The 27,583-nt window shown below is 51.6% G+C and overlaps 2 protein-coding genes across 4 annotated transcripts in view; both read left to right on the top strand.

Moving 5' to 3' along the window:
* Positions 1–11,820: 11,820 nt before the first annotated feature.
* On the top strand, positions 11,821–16,917 carry PTCRA (pre T cell antigen receptor alpha). Of its 3 annotated transcripts, XM_040643491.1 has the most exons (5): positions 11,821–11,958; positions 14,111–14,170; positions 14,526–14,846; positions 15,686–15,730; positions 16,384–16,917. In XM_040643491.1, exons 1-5 carry the CDS (start codon positions 11,901–11,903, stop codon positions 16,767–16,769), a joined length of 870 nt encoding a protein of 289 aa, XP_040499425.1. In that variant the 5' UTR covers positions 11,821–11,900; the 3' UTR covers positions 16,770–16,917. The 3 variants fall into 3 exon arrangements, 1 of the variants encoding a protein (XP_040499425.1); XR_005838328.1 differs by lacking the exons at positions 11,821–11,958; positions 14,526–14,846; positions 16,384–16,917 and adding an exon at positions 15,918–16,211 and having other exon boundaries at positions 14,109–14,507; XR_005838327.1 differs by lacking the exons at positions 11,821–11,958; positions 14,526–14,846; positions 16,384–16,917 and having other exon boundaries at positions 13,947–14,507; positions 15,686–16,211.
* A 2,937-nt stretch (positions 16,918–19,854) lies between these two features.
* The window catches only part of CNPY3 (canopy FGF signaling regulator 3), a 9,034-nt gene continuing 1,305 nt past the window's right edge, over positions 19,855–27,583 (top strand). The window contains exons 1-4 of the mRNA XM_040643494.1: positions 19,855–20,106; positions 24,415–24,538; positions 25,212–25,308; positions 27,408–27,530. Of these exons, the coding sequence (XP_040499428.1) occupies positions 19,950–20,106; positions 24,415–24,538; positions 25,212–25,308; positions 27,408–27,530 (501 nt within the window). The 5' untranslated portion in view covers positions 19,855–19,949. The remainder of the gene's footprint in view (positions 20,107–24,414; positions 24,539–25,211; positions 25,309–27,407; positions 27,531–27,583) is intronic.

A 27,583-nucleotide genomic window follows, 5' to 3' on the forward strand; every position in this document is an offset into this window, starting at 1 on the left:
GAGAGAGGGAACACAAACAGGGGGAGCGGGAGAGGAAGAAGCAGGCTCATAGCGGAGGAGCCCGATGTGGGGCTCGATCCCAGAATGCCGGGATCACGCCCTGAGCCGAAGGCAGACGCTTAACTGCTGTGCCACCCAGGCGCCCCTTCCCTTTCTTTCTTAATTTCTTTCTTCCTTTTTTCTTTCTTTCTTTTTCTTTTTCTTTTTCTTTCTTCCTTTCTTCTCTCTCTTTCTTTCTTCTTTTTAGAGAGAGTGAGCAAGAGAGAGCAGGAGCAGGGGGAGCGGCAGAGGGAGAGGGAGAAGCAGGCTCCCCGTTGAGCAGGGAGCCCCATACAGGGCTTGACCCAGGATCCTGAGATTACGACCCCAGCGGAAAGCAGACACTAAACCGACGGAGCCACCCAGGTGCCCCACCTTCTTTTCTTTTTAAAGTAATCTCTTGGGGGCCGCCTGGGTGGCTCAGTCAGTTAAGCGTCTCCCTTGGACTCAGGTCATGATCCCAGGGTCCTGGGATCAAGCCCCATGTTGGGCTCTGCTCAGCCCGGGAGTCTGCTTCTTCCTCTCCCTGGTGCTACCCTTGGTTGTGTTCTCTCTCTCTCTAATAAATAGAATCTTTAAAATAAATTTTTTTTTTAAGTAAAGTCATTTCTTGGGGCTCAAACTCACAACTCCCGAGATCAAAAGTCGCATGCTTCACCAACTGAGTCAGCCAGGCGCCCCAGGTAGGTACCTATTTTCACACACGCGCGGAAGTGTGCGCCTGCAGGGACACACGTAGGGACACATAGCAAGGGGAACATCTCCAAGGCAGACTCCGCAACTCCACATGGAACATAGCTGTGGAGAGATTGCCAGTGGCCTCAGGAGAACTGGGAATAAGCGACAGCACCGAAGAGCCTGCCACTCTCTCCCCATTTCCTGCCGGCGTGTTTGCAAAGCGGATGAGAAAAGATGAAGACAAGCCAGGTGTGCTACAGTCCCTTTGGCTGCTGGCAAAGTCAGTGCCCGCAATTCTCGGGTTTCTCAGTGTATCAGAAGTTCCCCTGACCCGGCAAACACTGCCCTCACCACGTATCCGAAGCGCAATCACTATTAACGAAGGAACTGGCACTGTGTGTCTCCTGCTGTGACACGCTGGGAAGGGGGCTATAGATGATGGAGGAACACCCCGTCTCCCCTGTAGTATTCCTGCCCAGAGGTTCACTCTGAATCTAAAGGAGATGACCAGACCAAGCAAAGTGAGAGACATTCTGCAAATGACTGGCCTGGGTGCTTTATAAATGTCACTGTCATAAATGTCTTGGGATGCCCACGAAGACGGTTATTAAAATTCTGATCAGATGGGTGACTATGCAGACTGTCTTCTGTGGTCCCTCCAGGTCCTCTCTCCACCTTTATCCACCCAGCTTTCTGCACACTGACATCTACAGACATCGCAATGGGCTCCCTTAACCTCCAGCTTCGGGAGTTGGCTAGTGGAGGCCCCGCAGAAGAAAGAAGGAGAAGAAGGTCAGCGTCTTTATTCCTCAGTTTCCCTCCCTCCAGGATCCCCTCTGGCTGCAGGGTCCCTCCACGAGCTCCCTGGCTTTGGGGCCTTGCCATTGCTCCCTCACCCCTTCAGGCCCGTTACCAGTTCCAGGTACCACATTATCACTTGGGCTCTCCCTTCATCCTGCCACACCTCTATAAATAGTCCCTTTATTAAATTCTCAAATTTCCCGGGATACACGTGTCCTCTGTTTCCTGTCCGCACTCACCAATAACGGAATGGGCTGCAGGAAGGGCCTCATGCAGAATACTGAGACCGGACCGGTCATAAATTCAAAGAGTCCAGGGGAAAGGTCCTGGCTGAGGGGGCGATGCGCCCAGGTAATCCACTGTGTGAAGAAGTATCGCCATTACCCAAATCCTCATTGGGGGTGGCAGGGGTGAAGTGGAGAACACTGCGTTGTTGAGGTAGGGGGATGGCAGGCGAAATGGCTGTGGTTCATATGGCTGAGGACTGGCACCAGGATGTCATCGTAAGGGTTGCCAAGTGTTCGTGCTAATTAAGTGTGCAGCCCTTTAGGGCAGCACAAGAGAGTGTGATGGGGCAGGGGTGGGACTCTGAGATGAGACGGGGACGTGTGGGCAGACATGGGCCTCTGTCTCCCCGGACCTCAGCTTCAGGACTCGCCCCACCTCCAGTCTTCCCTGGCTCTTCTCAAATTGGGTCCCAGAACAGCCTGGGCAGAGAAGCACAAGGCCCACGCTGAGAGCAGAACGCCCAGACGGAAGGAAGTACAGACCTTGCTAAACTGCCTGGGCCGGAGCCCCAGCAGTACGTGTGGGGATGGGCTCTAAGGGAAACAGACCCCGGAGGGCGGAATGTAAGGCTCCATTGGCCAAACTCAAGGCCATGGATGCTCATCCAGGATTTGAGATTTAATGTGTTGGCTCGAGCACCCGGGAGAGGCATTGACAGTCTATGAGGTTGGTTAATTAGGGCCTGGACTTACTGGCAGCCTACAGTTAGTAAACTTGAAATGCCAGAATTTCTCTGGCATACTGGAGAGGAAGGAAGCCAAAATCTCAGAGAGCTGGGAATCCTGGGTGGGATTCATCATGTGCGACCTGATTAGCCATCCCTCACCACATATTTTAAGGGGGTCTGGAAAACCCTCCCTTCACCAAAGCATTAAGAAATGCTTTGGTGAGGGGCGCCTGGCTGGCTCACTCAGAAGAGAAGACAGCTCTGGTTCTCAGAGTCGAGAGTTTGAGCCCCAGGTTAGGCGCAGAGTTTACGTTTAAAGGAGGAGGAGGAGGAGGAGGGGGAGAAGGAGGAGGAGATGAAGAAGAGGAAGACGGAGAAGAGGAAGAAGGAGGAGAAGAAGGAGGACAAGGAGGAGGAGGAGGAGAAATGCATTGGTGAGAGCCACCTGCATCCTTGACTTGCTCTGATGGCTGTCCTCTGTAGGCTGGAGGTGCTGGTGGGGGTGCTGGATGGATCAGTGGAACTAGAGTCTACGATCTCAATGCGAATAATGGTACCCTGGTAATGTAAAGGCCAGGTGGTGACGCTCAACAGCCAAAGGCCAGGTAGCTATAATACCTCACATAAAGACGTTGGAAACAGTGGTCACCCACTGGACACAAGGACCGTCCTGTGGACCCTGGTCAGCCTCTTTCCCTAGGCACTGTAGGCCTTGTTCGATGGACCCGCAGCGGCAGCGGTGGGAGCTCTGCTTTGGCTCAGTGACATGGTCTTCCCTCTCTGAGGCTAGCTGGCCGTGGCCGGTGCCGAGCGCGCGTCTTACTTATAGCCCAGGCTGGGTCCCGAGTTGGGCGCCATTCTCACCTGCTCGTAGACTGAGCTGACTGGGCCCTCCTAGCGTGGAAGGTCTGCGCTTTATCCTGAGAACAGACACATGTTCCAGGTATGAATTCACCTTCTCTCCCTCCGACTTCTGTCAGCACCACCTTTCTGCCAGCATCAGGTATCCTGATGGACAGAATCCCTTACCCAGCGCCGTGGCATGCCGTGTCACATCACCTCCAACCGGGGCGCGCATGTCGTTGCCAAGGAAATGTACAAATGAGCTCACTCCCGAGGAATTCGCTGGTCTTACCGTGTGCCCCGTGACCCAGAAGCAGCTGGCAGGATGAGATGGTGGCTTGACCTGCTGAAGGCTCATCTAGAGCGTAGCTGAGAAGCTGCACCGAGCCAGGGGCTGGGGCTGTCCTACTGGAGGCAGTGTATGCTCTTCACCAGAGCCAGGCACAGTCATCGAGAGCCAAGAGGTCGGGGTAGTGGCAGGGTCCTCACTATTACACCTCAAAGTCTACAACCTACTGGAAGAACTTTTTGCTACCCGTTCCAATAATGGAACGGACTCAGGGAGCTTGGTGACCCTAGTGCCCAAGGGAGAAACATTTCCACCATACGATCATCGTAGTACTGATGACTTGGAAGCTGATGGCCCCTGGCCATTTTGGTTTCTGCTCCTATTGATCCAACAGGCAGAGAAAGGTGCCTCTGGAACGTCTCAGTTGATTAGACCCAATTACTAGAGAAAACTATGTGGCTACTGCCTCATAGAGGTGGGGCTGGATCTGGGGCCCAGGGGGTTCACTGAGGTCCCTCTTCATAATCCTCCAACCAGTGGTCCAGGTTAACGGGAAACTTCAGCAGCCCGACAAAGTCAAGGCCGCCTAGGGACTCAGACCCTCTAGGAATAAAAGTTTGAGCCACCCCTCAGCCGTTGGGCGTCTGCCTTCAGCTCAGGTCATGATCCCAGGGTCCTGGGATCGAGCCCCACATCGGGCTCCCTGCTCGGCGGGAAGCCTGCTTCTCCCTCTCCCACTCCCCCTGCTTGTGTTCCCTCTCTCGCTGTCTCTCTCTGTCCAATAAATAAATAAAACCTTAAAAAAAAAGTTTGAGCCACCCACCAGGTAAAGAATCTGGTGCTGGCAAAGGATAGGAAGAATGTGTCACTGGGGGTGAAAGCAGACAGGTGTGAGTTGAACTTAGGCCTTGTAACTCCCAGTTCTCCCCTGCTAACTTAGTAAAGAACACCGGTGGTGGCTAACATTTTAGGTTTCAGTGGCAGCATGGTCACACGGACATCCCCTCTCCCTGACATAGTAGCTGATGGGACACGGTGTGTCCTCTGTGCTGGGGGCATGGGTTTTTCATCTGGACAAGAGATAAGAGGCGCTTCCCTGTGGCCCTTCAGAACCACCCCCACACACCCCCACACACACCAGCTGTGCTCTGGGAATCTGAACTGCACCAAAGGATTCCTACACCCTCCACATGGATTCAGCCGAGGGGGGCAACGGCCGGGGTCAGCAGATGGGAGGGTGCCCAAGTCAGGGAATGTATTCTCCCACTTTCCTACCTGCCAGAGCAGCGTGGACCATGCCCACTGACTGAAGGTCGCAGCTGTTGCCAGGAGCCCTCTCCACACAGCTCTTTCTGGCTCTGGGTGCTGGTAAGTGCTCCCCACCTCCCCTTTTCAGACCTCAGGTGCTGACACCCCGCCTTATAGCTGTGGGGTGCTGTTTCAGCCATTCCTCCATACTCTACCCACACCTTTATAAATAGTCCTTTTATTTTTTTTAAAGATTTTATTTATTTATTTGAGGGAGAGAGAGAACATGAGTGGGGGGAGGTGCAGAGGGAGAGGGAGAAGCAGACTCCACACTGAGCGCGGAGTCCGATGCGGGGCTCGATCCCAGGACCCCGGGATCATGACCTAAACCGAAGGCAGATGCTTAACTGACTGAGCCACCCAGGTGCCCCTAAATAGTCCTTTTACTAAACTCTCTTCCAATTCCCCATCTGTGTTCCTGCTACCTGCTAGGACCCTGGGACATACACTATGTCTTTGAGTTAGGGTTAGTTTTGGCAGTGAGCATCAGAAAACCCAAAATAACAATAGTCTACGCAAGATGAAACTCTCTAAACTCTTTCTCATGTAAATCACACTTGGTGTTAAGCAAGCCAAAGCGGGTGGTGGCCCCTGGACATTAGGTCATACTACACATACGCATCTTAATCGTCTGTAAATTGGCATCATGACTGAAACACTTTTCCATGTCATCATCAACTCTTCAGAAAGAATCAAGACTTGGCTCAGGGTGTCATCTTCCTGAATCACTTTTCCTAATGCTCACACCAACTCCAGAAGGATGATCTCCCTCTCCCAAGACCCCAGTCTCTACCCCTGCACACACACACACACACACACACACACACTCACTCACTTCAGTCATGGTGTCTCTTATGCTCCAAGTCCCTTATCTGTTTGTGGGCCTGTCTCCTTGCTTGACGCCTGGGAACATCTCTTTTTGTCTTATTATCCCCAGCCCCAATTCCTGGCATAAAACAGACACCAGTAAATGACAAGGCTATTTTAAGACCTGCATAATATTTCATCATATAAAGGCACCCTAGTTTGCTTAGCTGCTTCCTCGGGTTTTTTTTTTTTTTTTTAATTTTTATTTATTTGATATAGGAGAGAAGGAGAGAGGCCAACGCAAGGGTGCGCATGGGCCAGGGGAGGAGCAGAGGGAGAGGGAGGACCAGGCTCCCAGCTGAGCAGGGAGCCCCACTCAGGGCTTGATCCCAGGACCTTGAGATCATGACCTGAGCCAAAGGCAGCCTCGCCTAACCGACTGAGCCACCCAGGCGCCCCCTTAGCTACTCTCCTGTTACTGAACATTCAGGTGATTTTTATTTTGTATTATAACTATCCTGCTAGGATTTTTATCTGATCGGTGAAATAGATGCCCCTGTCAGTAGTAACTGGAGGAGACTTTTCCTTGCTGCTGCTTGCGCGTGCACGCACACACACACACACACACACACACACGGATCTGCCCCTCTGGTTGCAGTCTTCTAATTGGATGGGTCAGATTCACAATCAGTAATCGCTTGGTCATAACGGTGGTCTTTTTCCAATAAACACTACTACTTTTCCTTAATTTTCTTTTTCACGTCCTATGCAGCTTATTTCAATTTAGAAGGGCCCTTGGTTTTCTCTGTGCATTTGACAAAAAAGGGGGAGACAAGGATAATCTGCTGTGTGCCAGGCACTCAGATGGGTACTCCGATTGGACAAGCTCCTAAAAAGAATCCAGGGGAGAGACCTGTAAGCATGCTGGTCCCTGTAGTGAGCTCCCAGCTCCAGTGCTTGCTGCGAAGGAATCTTCAGCTATATCACTGCCTTTTCCTGAGTCTGTTTCCCCAACTGGAAACAGGGATGCAGACACCTGATAGGTGATGGTGGGGATCAAATGAGCCGTCTGTGAACAGGACCTGGCTCTTAGCAGCGGGTCAGCAAATGGCAGCTTTAATCCCAAGTGAGGAGCTCAGAGAAAGATTTCAGCTCTGAGATTCAAGGCCGGCGTGTCGGGGCGACCTCTCCGCCCTGGGCAAGGCATCTTTAGGGTCAGCAAGACTGTGGCCTCAGGGGGAGATTCTTGGGGTTCCTGGAAGGAGGGTACCTATGAGAGAGCGGGCAAGGAAAGCTTGCAAGCCGACCTGCGGCCGGGAGCGGGGAGGGGGCCAGTGGAAGCCTAGCTGAGCCGGCAGGGCCCCCCCACAATCCTGCCTCCCCATCCCGGGGAAGGTCTTCAAACCCTAAAGAGGCCAGAGGGCTCCTTCCCCATCTGTAATGTGGTAACGGAGCCCGAGCCAGCACCTCCCCAGGCTGGAGGGCGGGAGAGTCGTTAGGGACACCTGCCTGCCCAGCCCCCTCCCGGCGGGAGCCCGCGCGGATCGAGCGCACCTGGGCGCCGGCTGCGCCTGGGAACACGTGGCTCCCCAGGCCTCCAAGCCGCCCGAAGCGAAAGGGGGGTGGGGAGCCCGGCCCGCGCCGGGGCTCCCACCCCACGTCAGAGGGTGCAATCCACACACTATTAAAGCAACCGTCCCGACGGAAATGGGGTGACGCTGGCACCAGAATAAAGAAGTCGGGGAGCCAGGAAGAAATAAACCCGCCAGCATAAAAGATATTAACGTAGAGAATGTTTCACAAATAATAGGGACAGGAAGGATTATTCAATTAGTAATCCTGGGATCATCGATTAGATCTTTAGGGGGGAAACGAAATTTAGATGCATATCTTCTATCCTACACCAAAATTAATCCCTGATAGTGTTAAACGGTGGTAGCGTCGTGGGGATTAAAGGTCACAGGCACAGAAAGACAGTAGAATGTATGGGTTCTCTAGCAGGGGAAGGACTTTTCTAGACTTGACAGGGATGAGGCAATTCCCATTAGGAAAGATGGATGCGTTGGTTTATACAAAACAAAAAATCGTCAGTTAAGAGAAAAAGTGAAATATTTTTTAAAGATTTTTTAAAAAATTATTTGAGAGAGAGAGAGAGCCCAGAGATAGAGTGGGAGGGAGAAGCAGACTCCCCACTGAGCAGAGCCCCCATGTAGAGCTGGATCCCAGGACCCCAAGATCATGACCTGAGCCGAGGCCAGATGCTTAACTTTGAGCCACCCAGGGCCCCTGGGGAAAAAAGTGAAATTAAAAGTAGCCAATGAACTAGGAATGGCTTCAGCAAGTGCAATATACCAGGACTGGTATGGTTGCTATGTGAAAGCTCTTACAAAATTAGTAAAACACTAGGACACGGCAAGAGGGCAATAAACAATACAATGAAGGAAACGAGGAAATGAGCAAAGAATGTTGTGGTCGGAGAAACGAGATACCATTTTCTAACTGATTAGATTAGGATTTTTTGTTTTTTTAGGGAATGCCAAATGCTGGGGGGACAACGTGGCCTTTCATACATGGTGGTGGAATATAAATTAGTATAAAAGATGTTTATCAGGGAGACTTGGATGCTCTGCATTAGGGAAATGCAGATTGAGGTCAGAGTGAGATAACACTTCACCTTCCCTGGGATGGCCACTATTAAAAAAAAAAATCACAAACGTTGGCAAGGATGTAGAGAAACTGGAACCCTTGTACACTGTTGTAGGAATATGAAATGGTCCAGCTGCTCTGGAAAACAGTATGACAGTTCCTCAAAAAATTAAAAACAAAGTTATCATGTGATCTGGCAATTCCACTTCTGGGTACATATACAAAAAGGATTGAAAGCAGGGTCTTGAAGAGATATCTGTACACCCACGTTCACAACAGCATCATTGACAATAGCTAAAACATGGAAGCAACCATTGAGAAATGACCATTGAGAGATAATGGATAAGAAGCCAAATGTGGCATAGGATGTGGGAAACCAAGGCAGAAGAGAAATTATTACATTTCCTCACTGCCTACAGCCCATTGCCAAATCCTTGAAACAGGCAGAGTGACATTCCTCTAGGGACTACACTGCCTCTGATGTTGACACTTTGCTAAGAGCAAAAGGCAATCCTAGCCCTACCACCCACCCCCAGGATCCTATAAGCCTACTTTAATGTGTACAAGTTCCTTTAGAAATTTCCTTTATCTCTACACCCCCAAGATACATGTTGGCGATCATCCCCCAAGCGTATGCCCCACCGATACACATCTGAAGGGTCTCATGACTAAGGTTTTATTAGACGGTGATAAATGACCTTTTCCCAACAATAGCTAGCCCCCTCCAGGTCCTGGGAACCTTGCTTCCAAAATTCCTTAGAGACTTACGCTATCCCTAACCGCTTCCAACTTGAAAGTATAGAATGGGCCACTCCTCATGACCCCATTGCAGCTCTTTCTGCCCACGAGTCCTGTCCCTGTGCTTTAATAAAATCACCTTTCCGTACCATAGACGTCTCAAGAATTCTTTCTTGGTGGTCGGCTTCAAACCCAAACATCTTTTCTGCATCAGTATATACGTACAATGGAATATTATTCGGCCTTACTAAAAAGAAGGAAATTCTGACACTTGCCACACATGGTTGATGACATTATGCTATGCGAAATAAGTGAGGCACAAAATGACAAATTCTGCATGATTCCACTTTACCGAGGTAGTCAAATTCATAGAGACAGAAAACAGAATGGTGGTTGCCATGGGCCTGGAGGGAGACAGAATGGTGAGTTAGTGTCTAATGAGGACAGAGTTTCAGTTTTACGAGATGAAAATAATTCTAGAGATGGGTGGTGGTGACGTTCTAACAACAATGTGAATGTACTTACTACCGCTAAACTGTACACTTAAACATGGTTACGTTGGTAAATTTCATGTTGCGTGTACTTTACCACAACTGAAAAAAAAGGTTTTTTGTTTTGTTTTTTTAAAGATTTTATTTATTTATTCGACAGAGAGAGACAGCCAGCGAGAGAGGGAACACAAGCAGGGGGAGTGGGAGAGGAAGAAGCAGGCTCATAGTGGAGGAGCCTGATGTGGGGCTCGATCCCGTAACGCCGGGATCACGCCCTGAGCCGAAGGCAGACGCTCAACCGCTGTGCCACCCAGGCGCCCCTGAAAAGAAAAAGTTTTAAGTTAAATGAAAAACAAACAAAAATCACAGAGGACTTCAAGGTGATATTTTTTTTAAGGAAATAAGGAAGAATTTGGAAAATACTTTATGAAAAAGATATTCATTGCTCCAAACTGGAAAACCCAAATGTCTAACAATAAGGAAATTGCCAAGTAAACTATAGTACGTCTGAAGTTTTTAAAAATAATATTTATTTTCCCAGTTTTTAAAATAGTACAATTTCATGGTAGAAAATTTGAAAGATAAACAATTATAAAGAAGAAAATTAGAACTGTCCACAATTCTAACATGCAGAGATAATTCTTGTTAATATTTGGTTTGCTTTCAGGGCTCCTGGGTGGCTCAGTCCGTTAAGTGTCTGCCTTTGGCTCAGGTCATGATCTCATTGTCCTGGGATTGAGCCTGGAGTGGGGCTCCCTGCCCTAGAGAGAGCCTGCTTCTCCCTCTGCCCCTCCCCCCTCCTCGTGTGTGCTCGCTCTCTCTCACTCTCGCTCTATCTCAAATAAATAAATAAAATCTTTTAAAAAACAATGTTTAAAAGCTGCTCTATTATATCCATTAATACAGATAAACCAAACATTAATTCATTTAGCCCTTCCCCTATCATTGAGCAATTACATTGTTTCTCTTGTTTGTTGAATATAATACTTCGAAGAATATTTTTGGGCATAAATCTTTGTCTTATCATTTCATTAGGATATACACCTAGATGTGAAGTTGCAGAGTCAAAATGACAGCTGTAGCTAAAATTTAGTTTTAGAGTCACTGAAAACAGCATTTAGAAAGAGGTTTTTTTTTTTTAAGATTTCATTTTAAGTAATCTTTACACCCAATGTGGGGCTCAAACTTACAACCCCAAGATCAAGCTCTACCGACTGAGCCAGCCAGGCATCCCTGAAAGAGTTTATTTTTATTTTTTTAAAGATTTTATTTATTTGTCAGAAAGAGAGAAAGAGAGAGAGCACTAGCAAGGGGAGGGCGGGAAGGAGAAACAGGCTCCCCACTGAGTAGAGAACCTTATGCGGGGCTCGATCCAGGGTCCTGGGATCATGACCTGAGCCAAAAGCAGATGTTTAACCCATTGAGCCACCCAGGAGTCCCAAGAGTTTATTTTATTTTTTAAAGATTTTTTTTTTTTATTTGACAGAGAGGTAGAGAGAGCCAGAGAGCACAAGTGGGGGGAATGGCAGAGGAAGAGGGAGAAACAGGCTCCCCACCCTGAGCAGGGAGCCCGATGTGGGGCTCAATCCCAGGACCCTGGGATCATGACCCGAGCCGAAGGCAGATGCCCAGCCAACTGAGCCACCCAGGCGCCCCATCCCAAAAGTTTATTTTTAAAAGGGGTGCAAGGAAAGAGGCAGGGAATATATGGGAAATCTCCAAAACTTCCCCTAAATTTCAAGGTAAACCTGAAACTGCTCTAAGAAATAAACTGTATTTTTAGACGTGTGGGTGTGGGGTGTTGTAACCACAGGGAAATAAGCGCGTGGGGCTTTTTGGCTATAGGAAGGCCAGCCATCAGGAGACGGTTCAAGCCCCGACTCTGCCACCTGCCAGCTGTGAGGCCTTGAGCAGGTCACTCAATCTCTCTGAGCCTCCCCGGCCTCACCTGTGACGTGAGCTCACAGCAGTTGCAAGGACGGGCTGAACGTGAGGCCTTACATACTGCCTGGTGCCCTGTGTCCTGTAGATGGCAGAGCCAGTGACTGGGGAAAGGCTCTACAGGAGGGAGTGGGGTGTGGGAGTGGCACCTTGCGATCCCGGCCCCTGAGAGAGGACTGGGTTTGAGGGCCAGGGTGGAGGCGGGGGGGGGGGCTCCTCCCTGGGGGAAACGGCTCGGGCTCGGCGGTGGAGCAGCCGAGGAGCAGCTGGGCCTGTGGCCTGGGAGGCAGTCTTGTGGGCGCCTCCAGCCACAGCCCACACCCCGGCTCTGCAGCTGGGTCCTGCCTCCCCTCTCAGGAGGGCCATGGCCGGGACTTGGCTGCTGCTTCTCCTGGCCCTCGGGTGTCCGGCCCTGCCCACAGGTAAGCCCCCTCTCTGCAGCCCTCTCTGTGCCCCATTAGTTTGCCCAAGCCCTTTCTCCAGGTCTGGTCCTCCCGGGTAGAGGTGGGATGCGGGAGGGCAGGAGAGAGCTCTTTGGGTCCCTGGGGAGGGTCTCACCATAAGCCCACCATTTCCTTCCCCATCGTATTCTGCCTTGCAGCCGGAAAGACATCTAGGGAGGGTGGGGATGGGGTAGCCAGGGCTAGGACACGGGCAACATTGTGAGGTCCTCTCCTGTCCTTCCTGTTCCCCCCTCCTGCCCTCAGCTTGCCCTATTCCGATGTCTCATGTTCACTCCCTGCTCCCCCTTCTCAGTGGGCTCTCAGGGGAGGTCGCAAGGGCCCAGTGACTTCCCAAGGGTATTACCCTCAGTTCTTCAAAGATCAAGGATGGAGTCAAAGGACTTATGTTTAGAGGAGAGAATTCCAGCTTTATCTAGAAGCACGTGCATGTTTGCATGTATGTGGTGGGGGAAGGTCATCTTCTTGATCTGAAGCTGGCCCCCAGTATTTTCACAAGCTCTCCTTTGCTAGGAAGATAAACCCCATCCACGTGGAGCAAGGAGAGCCCATGGCAAGAGGTCCGAGCTCTGAGAAGGAAGCAGGCAGGGTGAGGAGAAGCAATCCTGGGCAGCTTCACGGAGGAGGCACATGCTAAACTCAGCCTGGGGAGTGTCTCTATCCGTACAACTGAAGAGGCTCAGGAGGCCGAGGGTCCTTTCTCTATTCCCTTTGTTTGCCATGTCTTATTAATATTAGCGTAGATAATAATAATACTTATCTGCCGAGGTGTTTGTCTTTCATGATCTTTATTCTTCACAACAATTTTACTGGGCTGGTGCTATTAACCTCGTTATATTGATGCAGCAATTAAGACTCAGTAAATTAAGCAGACAAGTCAGGAGTCCAACCAGCTCTGCCTGAGGCCATGTCCCAGGCTTGAATCACTGTGTCATGTAGCAAAATCTTAGTCATCCTTCCAAGTGCAGTCGTCTATGGGAGCAGGAGTCAGAGACCTGAGTTCGAATCCTGCATAGGCTACTTACCGGCCACATGCTTCTAGATCTGTTCTTTGACGTTCAAGAAGCCTTTCCTGAGCACGCCCCTCCCAAAGTCCCCACAGGATTCTCTGGCGTCCTTTCCTGCACTTTGGGGTGTTTCTTTAGCCTGGCTGCATTTAACTCAAGGTGTGAATTTGTGAGGTTTTTTGGTTTTTTTTTTAAGATTTTATTTATTTATTTGAGGGGGGCAGAGGGAGAAGGAGAGAGTCTATCAAGCGGACTCCGAGCTATGTGCAGATCTGATGATCTCATGACCCTGAGATCATGACCTGAGCCGAAACCGAGTTGGACACTTAACCAACTGTGCCACCCGGGCACCCTTGTCTGTGGGTTTTAACCTCTGAGATTTTATTTATATGAAAAAATATCCAATATCCAAGAATAACATTTTGGTTATTATATATTTTGTCATCTTTACTGAAAAGAAAAAGATTGTGGAAAATCAGGACTATCCTGGAAAATACAGGGCGGATGTTTGCAGTACCCATGTGATTTATTTTTATTTTTTTAACTATGAAACAATACAAACATACACTTGAAATGGGTGAATTGTATAGTGTATAAATTATATCTGAATAAAGCTCTTTAATTTTTTAAAAAGATTTTATTTATTTGAGAGAAAGAGGGTAAGAGCGCGCACAAGAAGGGGGAGCAGCGGAGGCAGAGGGAGAAGCAGACTCCCCGCTGAGCAGGGAGCCCAACTGGAGGCTCGATCCCAGGACCCTGGGATCATGACCTGAGCGGAAGGCAGTTGCCTAACAACTGAGCCACCCAGGTGCCCCTGAATAAAGCTCTTTAAAAAATACTTGAGGGCCGCCTGGCTGGCTCAGTCAGAAGAGCATAGGATTCTTCGTCTCGGGGTTGTGAGTTGGAGCCCCATGTTGAGTGTAGAGATTACTTAAAAATAAAATCTTAAAAAAAAATGCTACAGAAAAGAACTGAGAATAATGCAATAAACATCTATGCATATTCCACTCAGATTAACCAATGGTTTAAATTTTGCCATATTTGAATCAGATAAAAGAAACAAAAAGTTACAGACACATTCAAAACCCTCTTTGATCTCATTGCAGATCTTATTTCCTTCCCCGCCCCCCCAGCGGTGACTACCCTCCCGAGGCCAGCACAACAAGGTACTGCGAGGATTCGTTTGTGCATCTGCTGTCTTCCCCGTGGCACTGAGTTCCTTGAGGGCGGGGGCAATGTCTTCATCGGTGTTTTACCCCGAGCTCCGGGCACAGATAGGTTCAGATAGGATAGATGGGTGAGGGACGGATGGAGGCCTGGAAGCATGGACCGACGGACAGACGAAGGTAGAAAGAATAGATGTAGGAAAGATGGTTGCTGGGGAAAGGATGGATGACTAGTTGGGCAAATGCAAGGAGAGATGGATGGTGGAGCAAGCCCAGCTGGATGGATGGATGGAAGCCCGTTATGAGATGCTGGCACGGACAGACCAGCCCCCCACAGGTGCGTGCTCTCTTACAGGTGTGGGCGGCACACCCTTCCCCTCTCTGGCCCCACCAATCACGCTGCTGGTGGATGGGAAGCAGCAGACGCTGGTGGTCTGCCTGGTCCTCGATGTCGCACCCCCTGGCCTTGAGAGCCCCATCTGGTTCTCAGCCGACAATGGCAGCTCACTGGACGCCTTCACCTACGGCCCTTCCCCAGAGGCTGACGGCACCTGGACTAGCTTGGCTCAGCTCTCTCTTCCCTCTGAGGAGCTGGCAGCCTGGGAAAACTTGGTCTGCCACACCGGGCCTAAGGCTGGCGACCGCAGCCAGAGCACACGGCCCCTACAGCTGTCAGGTGGGGACGGAGCCTGGGCCCCTGTGGGTGCTTCCTGCCCCTCCCACACCTGCTGGAAACAGGACATGGTGGGAGACAGGGCAGGCTCCCGTGGGGGCATGGAGGGTGTCCCCATGCCCACCATCTGCATGAGGTGATGTGTGGGCTCAGAGCAGGGTGGCCTCAGGGCCCTCAAATACCCAGACCTCAAGTATCTCCTTCAAATCCAGGCTCTGATGCATGGCTTCCAAGAGGTAACACTACCGCCTCCCTCCTGTCTCCTGGGGTTGATATGTAGATTTAGGGACCTAAGGTTAGTATCTGCATCACCCTACCTACAAGAACCAAACGATAGCCGAATAATGAAAGGCTACCATCTGTCACTGCTTACTCCGTGCCAGGCACTGTCCAAAACCCCTTACATTCATGAAGTAGGTCACACTGTTTTCCCCATCTTAGAGGCACAGAGATGTTTAAGGGACACGTCCAACGCCAGCTATTATTATTACCAGATGACTTACTTCCTGTTTTTGGATTGTGGTAGTTTTGGCGTCTTCCAAATGGGAATGTTTGTTGAATAAATGCCCTGCCTTTCAAAGAAGGGTGGTAGGGAAATCCAAGTCCTTGTCTAAAAGCGCTGAGGGACCTCAGCCTCCCCAGCCCCTGCCCCGAGCACAGACTAGTGAACCGCGGGGACTGAGAAGGATCTGAGTCCCGGAGAGGGATTGTAGCGAATGGGCCCCGGGTTCCTGCCACCAACTTGCCGCGCACAGCTGCTCTGTGCCAGGCCTGGGGCACAGAGCTTGGGTGGAGGGCAGAGCCCATCCCCAAACACTCATTCTCTTCTCCTTGGCTGCCAGGAGAGGCTTCCTCAGCCAGGACCTGCCTCTGGGAGCGTCTCAGGGGTGAGTACTGGGGACCAGGATCTTGAACCCTGTTTGGATCTGGCCTGACGGTCCCACTCGTGGGGGGCGAAAGGTGGGGGGGGCTTGGTGGGTGCTCCCTGAAGAGGCTACCTTGCTGGGTTGGGGCGCTGACAAACCTGGGCTTCGGCCTACCCGTGGGTAAATGGGAGTGGGTCCTCTGCCCCAGACTGATTCCTGGGCACCAGTTGAAAAGTGTGGGAGACAGCCAACAGAAGGTTCCGTGAAGCTCTCCTCGGGCAGCCCAGATGGACGGTGTCAGCATCAGAGCCTTGGGAGACTGGGTGGTAGACAGTCCCACCAGCCGCCAGACAGAGCCCCGAGTCGGGTTCCACTTCCTCACCGCACAGAGAATATGGGGCTGGTTACTCTCCTCTGCGTCAGACGCTAATTCCTGCTTGGCCTGCTTCCCCACCCCCCCCTCCCGGTTTGGGGGGGAATAAAATAAAACGAAGGCCAGGAAGGCATGTGTTATTATTACCAGGCAGAGCTGAGGTTAGACACGGGGAGGACTTCCCCCGGCTTTGGGGAACGGCACCGGCAGAGGACGAGGCCCCTCCTCCCCGGCGAACCTTCTCGGGCGGGAGGGGCCGAAGCCGGCGTCCGGACCCTAAGCGCCCGTCTCGCTCCCGCAGGGCTGCGGGGCCAGGCCGTGCGGCTGGGGGCGCTGCGGCTGCTGCTGTTCAAGCTGCTGCTGTCGGACGTGCTCCTGACCTGCGGCCGCCTCCGTGCGCCGCCGTCCGCGCGGGGGGACCCCGGCTCCGCACGCGCCCCACGCGCCCGCGGGCGCACCGCCGTCTCCCGCAGCCTCCGCCCGACGCCTGGATTGGCCGCAGTGCCGGGGGGACCGCGGGCCCAGGGCTCACCGCGTCCGCCCGCCTGGCGCCGCAGCCCCGCCGTCCGGGCCAGGAGCCCCGGGGCCCAGTCCGCGAGGAGGGGACGCTTTCAACCCACCGACTTGGGCCTGGTGCTCCTGAGCCGCCCGTATTCCCTCCGCAAGCCTCGCAGTAGTTGTGTGTGACCGGCCTCCTCCTGCGGAAGAAGTTTCCAGTGCCGGGCCCCGTCTCCCGCCTCGGACTGAGGCCTTCTGAGGGAGGAGGGTGGTGTGCTGAAGGTACTGGGACGTTTGAGGTGCAGAGAACTCAGAACAATTAAAGGAGAACCGAAATGACCCAAACAAATGAAACGTTTGAATTCGTGTCTGCCCGGGGAGGTGGGAATTCGGCAGATTTTGAAAAGGCAGAAATCTGGGAGGGCTCCCTTGAGGAAGAGGGCGTCTTGAGGGTGAGACTCTGGGAACTGCAGAGTGATGCCGGGGTTTGGGGAGGACGCTGTCCTACCTCTGTCTCCTTCTCCCACAGCCAGGCATGGGAAGAGGTCCCCCCCTCTGTCTCCTCACCCTGGCCCAGCCTCTGCGAAAGGTCAGGGCAAGGAGCCCAGGAAGCCAGGAAGGTGGGGTGCTGGGCCCGATGTGAAGCTTTGTACAGACTTGACAGAAACGACCGGGGCCAGGAACCCAGGGTAACAGGATCGTGTACAATGCCAAGAGCATGGTTGTTAATTCCAAACTTACACCTTATTAATCAATTAAGGGTCATTATTCATTTAACAAATATTTATTGAGCATCAGCCTTGAGCCAGGCACTAAAGAGATTTTTTGTTTTTTTTAAGATTTTATTTATTTACTTGTCAGAGAGAGAGCGTGCACAAGCAGGGGCAGCAGCAGGCAGTGGGAGAAGCCAGCTCCCCACTGAGCTGGGAGCCAATGTGGGGCTTGATCCCAGGACCCTGAGATCATGACCTGAGCCAAAGGCAGACGCTTAACTGACTGAGCCAGCCAGGCGCCCCTGTTTTGTTGCCTAAAGAGAGCTATTGCGCTGACAGCATACAGAGTCCCCACAGTAGAGTGTGCGGCCCGTTTCTCCAGCACTGGCAGGAGGTCCAGGCTTTCCAGGGGTTCCTCTCTCCAGTAATCACCCCCAGGAATCTCGGGTGCTTTCGTGTGAACCCAGGTGTCCCCTGGGCAGCACAGGACAGTCTGCCGGACCAGTGGTTCTACCTTAGTCTCCCTCCCCCAAGGTGGCGGTAGCGAACTATGCTCTAACATCCCACCCGCTCATGGTGGCAGTGCCATCTCCAGCTGCCCGGAGCCTCTATGTCCTCTCAGCTGCTGTTCCATGAAAACCCTCCCCGTCTTCTGCACGGCCCAGCTCTCACCAGCCTGTCAGGAGATGCTCCTGCCTCTTTCTAGATTCTTCAAGGAGAGGCATCCCACAACTCCTCGGGGTGACTCTGACCACCACCCCCACATGGCCTGCTCCTTCCCCGTCACACAGACTGAGGCAAGAATAGGCTGGGTTGGGGTGCGGGCATGTCCAGCTATAACCTCAGATTTTCTCTGGCCACTGTCCCTTCCCAGCCCTCAGCTCAGATGCTGAGTCCAGAGCTCCTGCCAAAGTAATTAGTGCCTTAGTAAATGTCCCCTCAGAGGTCCTTTTGTTCATTCTGGAAGCAGAGCCTCCTTTAGCTTCAACATCCCTGCTCCTCATGCTCCAGTTCCCCAATCCTGCCCTGCTCCAGGCTCAGTCCCTACTGGGGCTGGCTTAAAGTTATTTCCCAGGAGGGTTCCTGGGCCTAGGTAAATCAAGGGCTTTGGCCAGGCTCTGAGTCTCCCCAAGTCTTACGAAGCCTAGAGAAGATGGAGGCCCTCAGGAGGGTGTCCTGAACCTGTGCGCTATAGAATTCTACATGCCACAGCCCCTGCATATCCAAAGTGCCTTGTCACTGGCACAATTGTTTTGAGCAAGAAGCTAAGATCAGGAAATAAAAAGTTGAAAGGCTGAGCATCAGTCCTTTGAAGTCTTCGTAAGATAGCATTAATATCCAACCTCCAGGAAGGAAACATAAGGCACTGGGGAGCAGGGTCTTGTGGACAAAAGTGTAATTTGCAGACAACTTCTCAGAATGTGTGTGTCCATAGGACACTGAGCTCAGGGGCAGTCTGATGCAGCCCCAAAGACCCAGAAAGTCCTCCTCTTGATGACAGAAGATGGGGCCCCATTGAGCATCTCCTTGTGCCAGGGACCCTGTTATTCCTGGGAAGGTGGAAAGGAAATACAATTGTTCATTAGCCAAATTCCTGCTTTGTGAGAGCTCAGAATCCAAAGAAATCAATAATAGGGCAGAAAAGAGAACTGAGGTTACATACTAAAAAGAAAATGTGTGAATTTTTTACAATCTGCTAATAAGCTTTAATTCCACAAACCCATTCAAGCTTTCCAGCAACAGGCAAGTCTTGAACAGCAGCTAGGAGCATCCTTTGTCATCATACATTTAGAAACTGAGCCTCAGGGCTCCTGGCTGGCTCGGTTGGTGGAGCATGCAACTCTTGATCTTGGGGTTGTGAGTTCAAGTTCCACATTGGGTGTAGGGATTACTTTAAAAATTAAAAGCAAGGAAGGAAGGAAGTGAGGGAGGGAGGAAGGAAGGAGAAAAGAAAAGAAACCGAGTCAGAGAGAGGAGGTGATTTGTTCTAGTTCTTAGGGGACCAATCTAGGATTACTTGGCATTATGAAAACAGTTTGAAGGCCGGGGACTGTTTGAGTCGCCAAGGTCTCGCCCACAGCGCCTACTAGTGATTAGCAATTACAACAATAACAACAATGATAATAGTAACAAAATTTAAAAACAGGTGCTCACTAACGGTTTGCGGCGTTACGACCCCAGGAGGGAAGTGACGTGCAAGGAGGCGGAGAGGGACGGAGACGGCCTTCCGCACCTGCACCGGGACCCACAAGCCCCACCTCCTCCCATTCAAGCCCAGCCCGCTGCTTCCCCCCCACCCGTTCTGGTCCTCCAGGCCCTCCCAGAGCCTCCGTTAGTGGGTGGGGAAAGATGCTGCCATAGGTCACTGAGGACACCATCCGCTCTCTCATTGGTCGAGACTGAAAAAAGATCGCTCTCCCATTCGCTAGAGGGCAAGCCCCGGAAAGCCCATTGGCTGCGTAGTCCGCGGGCCTTCGTGGGCTCTGGGGGCGGGCCGAGGTGACCAGAGGAGGGAGCGGGCGGGGGGGGGTGCTCCCTGTTGCCCTGGTTACACCGAGGCACGTGTGCAGTCCCGGAAGCGGCTCCGGGAAGCTTCCCAGAGCGCGCAGCCGGAGGAAGCGCAGCAGGGTCCGCTGGGGTCGGGTCCGGCTGGGCCATGGAGCCGTTGCCTGAGCCCGCGCCCCGGCCCGGGCCCCGCTGTCTTCTGCTTCTCTTCCTGCTACTGTTGCTGCTGCTGCAGGCCCCGGAGCTGGGCCCCAGCCAGGCGCACGCCGAGGAGACAGATTGGGTTCGACTCCCCAGCAAATGCGAAGGTGAGGGGGCGGGGCCCGCGGGGAGTATCCTGCCAGAGGGGCGGGGCGTGCGGAGTAGGGTCGGGGGGATGGAAGGTCCTTGGCTCCTGAACTGGAGCCTCTTCATTCATTGAAGCTACTGTGGCCTGGGACTGTGCTGCTCGCCGGGGACACGGGGGCGGGCAAGAGATCAGGTCTCGGTGCACCTGGAGCTCTCAAATCGGTACAAAAGAAGCAGTTACAATCCAGGGTGGTAGTACGGGCTTTGCGGGCCGGGAGAGGAGCATCTAATCTAGCCTAGAGATGGGGGGAAAGGCTGTGTGGAGAGGGAAGTCAGGAATTCGTATAGGAAGCCCAAACAGTAATTAGGAGTTAGCTGGGCGCAGAGACGTGAAAAGAGAGAGTCTCTCAGGAAACCACAGATGCAGAGGCCTACAGGCTGAGAAGACAAGGACAAGTTTGAGGAACTGAAAAGGTCCGTGTGACTGTCCTTAGGGGAGGAGGAGCCAGAGACCCTCCCCCTTGTGCCTTCACCACAAGCTGATCTGTGTAATTGGTAGACCCCCCACTAGCTGTGAGCTCCTTGAGGGCAGGGACCTTGTCTCAGGCACTTATTCACACAGTGCCTGGTGGGCATCCGGTGAATATGTTTGGAATAAATACGAATAAATGGGGGCTCTGGATGTGTGTGGAGGACGGAGAAGGGTCTGAGGCCTAAGGGGAGAAGAAGAGAGGGCCACTCTGGTACAAGAGTAGATCTAGCCTGGGGGAATTTGGTGAGGGAGGAGGATTTTAGGAATAAGGAGAAAGTGAATCCCAAAGATATAGGGGTGGAGGCGGAGAACTTCAGAGAGAGAAAGAGTACCAGCGCCAAAGCCAGTGATGCGGGACTATGAAGGGCCTACCTTTTCTTCCCCCTTCCCCCATTTCTTTTTCTTCCCCAGACCTGTGCAGTCACTCCTTCCTTGCCATTTCCCTAACCCCAAACCCGTCCGAAAGTCGGCTATAAATCCAGTTCATCCCAATTCAAAGCGTACAACAGGCCAGATGTTCCCTAAGCACTGGGAAGTGGGGGTGGGGTGGATTGGGACACATAATCCTTTCATTTGAGAGATGAAAGATGAGATGCTTCAGAGATGAGCGACTTCACTGGGAGGGTTCCCAGTATGGGTTCTAGCCTGCACCTTGTCCCTCACTCCCATAAATAGTCAGGCAGAGAGTTGTGATGCTTTCCTTTCACCCTTGCTCTAGTCCTAACCTATATGGTATGGTTTGGGGATTTCACTTCCTCTCTTTGTTTTCTATCTTAGCCCCTAAGAAGAGGCTATTCTCATAGCCTGAGAATCTCACATTTCTTTCCCTTAGGAGGCATTCACAGACTCAGAAGCATAGAAATGGCAAAGATCTTAGAGATCATTCTAGTCCAGCCTCATTTTGTAGGTAATTGAGAAAGATTAATTTAAAAGGGATATTCATTTTATTTTATTTTATTTATTTGTCAGAAAGAGAGAGAGTGAGAGCGAGCCAGAGAGCACAAGCAGGGGAACAGCAGGCAGAGGGAGAAGCAGGCTCCCCGCTGAGCAAGGAGCCCGATGCGGGCCTCCATGCCAGGACCCCGGGGTCACGACCTGGGCCAAAGCAGACCTGGGCCAAAGCAGACGCTTGACAGACTGATCCACCCAGGCGTCCCTAAAAGGAATATTCAGTTACAGGATGGCTTGGCAAACTCTTAGACTCTTCTTAATAGTGTATTTGCTTTTATTTATCGTTGTTGCACCTTTGTTATTAAATGCTGACTGTGTCTGGCCCACAAAGCCTGCCTCTTGGCTCCACAGCCTGAGTGGAATAGGCCTTGGCACAGAGGAAGGAGGACCTGGGCGGAAAAAGAGTAGGTGGGTGTCCATGAGAGTCTGGGGTCTGTGCCATGAGTCTTCTCCAAGTCTAGTTCTGGGTGGGATCCCCAGAGGGGGTCTTGAAGAGGTAAGATTTGGAAGAGTTGGGAAGCAGGGTTGTGGTTGACGGGCACGAGAGAGAAAGGCGGTTCCAGCTCCCCAGGGCCTGGAATCCTACACATTGAGGGCGTGGGAGAAGGGGGCAAAAGAGCCAGAAAACTGATGAGCTCACACGGAGTGCAGAACAGAGGGGGGAGGGGGACAGGTGGTCCTGGATAGAGAGCCAGGGAGGTGAGCTGCCTCAATTCATTGCAGACTCTGAGAACACAGCTTATATTTTGGAATTTTCATGTGTTCCAAGTTCTTGAAGCCGTCTATTAAATGTGTATGTTATAAAATTTTACCAAGCAAGCCTTCAGGGGATGTATTTTTGTGTGCGGTGAATTGGTCTTCTACCAAACTCTGCTGCCAGTGTTACAACAATACTAATGGCGTTGAGCCTACAGATCATATTCGTTCAGAGGCACCAGAGGCTGCTCCAGCACCAGCCCAGTCTCTCAGCAATATTTATTAAGTATGCAACACAGAGTGAGTCCCAGACTAGAGGAATACAGAAAAAATCCAACACATGATACTCACTTGGGGTACCCTTATAGTTATAGTTGGGGAGACATAGAGTAACCAAAGGCTCTTCGAACGTGGATCGATTAGAGACCCAGATGAAATCAGAGCAGGTGGGATGGGTCCAGAAGAGTTTTCCAGGAGGAGGAGGCTTTTCTTTTATTTCTTTTATTTTCTTTAAATATTTTATTTATTTATTTATTGCGGGAGAGAGGGATTGAGAGAATGAGTGGGGGGAGGGGCAGAGGGAGAAGCAGACTCCCTGCAGAGCAGGGAGCCGGAACTTGGGACTCAATCCCAGGACCCTGGGATCATGACCTGAGCCGAAGGCGGACACTTAACTGACTGAGACACCCAGGTGCCCCAGGAGGAGGCTTTTAAAGTGAGGCTGTGGGACGCCTGGGTGGCTCAGTCGGTTGAGCATCTGCCTTTGTGTTGGGTCATGACCTCAGGGTCCTGGGATCAGCCCGTGTCAGACTACTCGTTCAGCGGGGAGTCTACTTGTCCCTCTCCCTCTATCCCCCCACAGCTGTTCATGCTGTTTCTCTCTCTCTCTAATAAATAAGTAAAATCTTTTTTAAAATAAATTAGTAAAGTGAGGATGTAGGGCGCCTGGGTGGCTCGGTTGGTTAAGCAGCCGACTCTTAGTTTCAGCTCAGGTCCTAATCTCAGGGTCGTGAGATTGAGCCCCAAGCTCTGCATCGAGCCCTGCATCGGGCTCTGTGCTCAGCTGGGAGTCTGCTGGAGATTCTCTGCCTCTCCCTCTACCCCTGCCCCTGCTCATGCTCTGGCTCTCTGTCTCTTGCTCTCAAATAAATAAAATCTTAAAAAAAAAATAATAATAAGCGAGGCTGGGAGAATGGACAGAAAAGCCTACAGAAGGCATTAAGTGCTCTCCCAGGGCCTCGGACAAGTCACACTTTCAGTGGCAATACTCCCTACGCAGCGGCAATTACTCCATTGGACTGTACGTAGAATGGAGGAACCTGTGTTCAGCTGTGAATCCCCAGACAGTACCTGACACAGGAGTTGTTTAGTAACCGAGGAAGAGTAAGAGGAAACAAGAGGATGAATGTACAGAGCCAGTAGGAACAAGGCCTCGGGAGGGGATGGAGCAGATGACCTTGGTGGGAGCAGAGAGCTGGTGTTGAACAGCATACGCGATCAAGTCGTAAACCAGACAGACAAGACCTTTGGGGACAAGTGGGGAAATTTGAATATGGACTGAGTATTAGGTGATATTGGCATTATTGTTCATTTTCCGAGGATCAGTATGGTTTTATGGTTGGGTAGAAGAAAGTCCTTGTTCTCCAGAGATGCATGAGGACATTTTGGGGGTGAAAGATCATGATGTCTGCAGCTTAGTTTCAAAAAGGTTTAGCAGAAACAATGTATATATTGTTGAGATGTATTATCATACTATTTTACATTATTTACTGGAGAGAGATTGTGCCAGATCATTAACAAACTGTTGAAATGAGTGCAAGCTCTATAGTTACTCGTTGTACTCATTCCGCTTTTTTGTATGTTTGAAAATTTAAAATGATTACAGGGGGTGGTGGGTGGGGACAGGAAGAAGCTGGGAGAAGTGGAGTCAGTAGGATAAGGGCCAGGACTGGACAGGGGGGCAGCGACTCTTGGAGCCAAGTTTCACCCGGTGACCTCCATGTGGTGGTCTGGGGCTAACTCCTTCCCTGCCCCGAGTGTTGACCGTGTCCGGGAGAGGCATCTGCCTGGGTGTGTTTGGCTGGGAGCTGGCTCCTTCCTGTCAGACTCACACGCGCTCAGAAGGCTGTGCTGGGTCTCCCACCCCCAGTGTGTAAATATGTCGCCGTGGAGCTGAAGTCAGCTTTTGAGGAGACTGGCAAGACTAAGGAGGTGATTGACACAGGCTATGGCATCCTGGATCGGAAGGCTTCCGGAGTCAAATACACCAAGTCGTAAGTGAAGGGGCTACCCACTGGCCTGGCCTGCTTTGCTCCTGGAGGCTCGGGAGGCTTGGAGTTCCCTCTCCGATCCAGCTAGGCAAACCCACCAAAGGGAGGCAGCTCTCACCAACACCTGAGTTTGCCCGCTGGTTTTGCCCCAGCTAATTGTGTGGTCTTCATAAATCCCTTCATTCCACTGAGCCTCAGACTTATTTGTCACAGCAAGGTGGTTCGACCTTATCTCCTCCCAGGCTTTTGGATTTCATGGGCCAATGCAATTAAAAAAAAAAATTTGGTAACATAGGATTACCAGCTTTTAATTGTACCAGGAATAAATATTAAAAGCAAGCCAAAAAAACCCCCTTTCATCAGCCACGATCATCCTTTCAAAAATGAAATATTTTGACATCAAAATTTAATACTTTTTACTTTAGAGACACATCAAAATACTGAATCATTTAGCTTTATAAAAGATGCCTTCCCATAGAGCTGTTAAAATTTTGTCTCTCTGGTCTGTGTTCCAGCATTTCAGAGCCCCCAGACCAGATGACCTATCTTCCTTCCAGCTCTGACTTCCCTTTGGTGAGATGCGCAGGTGTTGGGGTCGCAGGGCTGGAGGTGCGGACCGCTAACCCGCTGGGGCTGGGAGAGGAGCTCAGTCGCTCTCGTGCTGCTATCTCTGCAGGGACCTACGGTTAATAGAAGTCACCGAGACCATCTGCAAGAGGCTCCTGGACTACAGCCTGCACAAGGAGAGGAGCGGCAGCAACCGGTTTGCCAAGGTTGGGTTTGTGCTTGTCCTTCATCCGCGCGGGGTCCCGGCCCGCATGTATCTCAGTGGTCTGCTGGTGTGGGTGTGACTTGAAGGTCCTGCCTGCGGAGCTTCCCTCATTGGCCTTTTCCCATTCTTCATCGATTACTGTTTGCATTTCTTGCCTCCAGAGTGCCCCGACTTTTCAGTGGCAGTGGGCACATTCTCAGTGACCTGGGCCATCAGGGCCCTGCCTCCGCCTCAGACCGAAATGCCCCCGTGGAGGCCCGAGCACTAGCTCGGGGAGAGCTCAGGAAGTACTGAGCTGTGGGGTGTAGAGGAGATGTCAGAAGACACAGCGGTGGGGGTGGGGATGATCACCTAGCCCCTCCGGGCCCACAGGGCGCTCACCTGGACCTCTGTCGGGTGACGCTTAATGCACTTACTGTGTGCACGAATGCCTCTGTCCCTGGCGAATGAGATTCTTACCGCAAGGCCCACAGTTCTTGGCCTCATCGTCTTCAGTGCCTGGCACCATATGATAAGGGACTTGCCTGCCGGATTTCTCCACCTAAGTGCCCTTCTAGTGGAGTTGATTAGTCAGAAACCCCTGGGGAGCCTGGAGGCTTCTTAAGCAGCAGAAGTCTTAGACTTTATCTTTAAAATTTAGGAGCGCCTGGGTGGCTCAGCTGGTTAAGCGGCTGACTTTTTTTTTAAAGGTTTGTTCATTTGAGAGAGAGTGAGGGAGCCCACGTGTGAGCGTGTGTGTGCGCAAGTGTACACACGTGCTGGGGGGAGGGAGAGGGAGAGAGAGTCTCAAGCAGATTCTGTGCTGAGCACACAGCCTGATGAGGGGTTCCATGCAGAGCTCGACCTTACCAACCCCGAGATCACGCCCTCAGCCAAACCAACACTTGGACATCCGGCTGACTGTGACACCCAGGTGCCCCAGGCGTCTGACTTGATCTCAGCTCGGGTCTTGATCTCAGGGTCGTAAGCTCCAGCCCTGCATTGGGCTCCACGCTGGGTGTGGAGCCTTTTTAAAAAATAAAAAAATAAAGGGACGCCTGGATGGCTCAGTCGGTTAAATGTCTGCCTTCGGCTCAGGTCGTGAACCCTGGGGTCCTGTAATGGAGCCCCACATCAGGCTCCCTGCTCAGTGGGGAGCCTGCTTCTCTCCCTCTCCTTCTGCCTCTTCCCCTGCTTGTGCTCTCTCTCTGTGTCAGATAAAATCTTTTAAAAAAATAAATAAAACTTCTATGAATTTTGTACTCAGTAATAAATCCATGTTTCACCCTAATATAAAAATGTTTAAAACTATTTTCCAAAGCCATAAAATTAGAAACAACCTAACCGTTCACCAGTGGCTAAATAAATTGATATGGCCATTTAGTGGACAAAAAAGGATGAGGTAGCTCTTTAGGAATTGAATTAAAATTGTGTGCAAAGTCTGTTATTCAGTAAAAAAGGCGAGGGGTAGAATAGTGTGGCTGATACATACTACCGCTTATGCAAGAAGCGGGGGAGGAGAGGAGGATATATTGGTATGTATATCTGCGTGTAGTTTGCACACATCACCTCTGGAAGGAAAGAGGAAATAGTGTGTTGATGGAGTCTCTGGGGAGAAGACCTAGGTAGCTGGCAAAAATGTTTTCACAGAACCAAGAGCCCTCCCTGCCTCACCTATGTCCTGTTCCAACCCAGGAAAGACACAAGCCCCAGGAAGAAGCGGAGTGGGGTTGGGTCTAGACGTGGGGGACTGAGTGTTCCCAGCCACAATGAGGGGAAAGAGCGAGGACACACTTAATTCCTGGAAAAGGAGTATCCTTTCAAAGGTCCTGAAGGCACACAGCAATCCTTTTTGAAAGGCTGAGGTGTGGGGAGGCATGGTAGGGGGTGTGTGTGTGTGTGTGTGTGTGTGTGTGTGTGTGTGTATCTCTGTGTGGGTAGGTGTGTAGGGGTTGTGGGAGGAGGCCTGAAAGAAGGGAAAGGAAGGTGAGGTCAAGTATGAGAAGCCTGGGAGGGTCCTGACTCCTCAGAGCCAGGTCCTTGGGCCTCCAGCACCACCCGGAGAGGAGGGTAGGAGGTGGAGAACACGCTCAGCCTCTCACGCCCGGCTGCCTCTTCCAGGGCATGTCTGAGACCTTTGAGACACTGCACAACCTGGTCCACAAAGGGGTCAAGGTGGTGATGGATATCCCCTACGAGCTGTGGAACGAGACCTCTGCGGAGGTGGCTGACCTCAAGAAGCAGGTACGGGCCTCTCAGCCCTCAGGCTGCCCTGCCTCGTGGGGGGGGGGGGGGGG

The sequence above is a fragment of the Ursus maritimus genome, unplaced genomic scaffold (genome assembly GCF_017311325.1).
Source record: "Ursus maritimus isolate PB19 unplaced genomic scaffold, ASM1731132v1 scaffold_29, whole genome shotgun sequence".
NCBI lineage: Eukaryota > Metazoa > Chordata > Mammalia > Carnivora > Ursidae > Ursus > Ursus maritimus.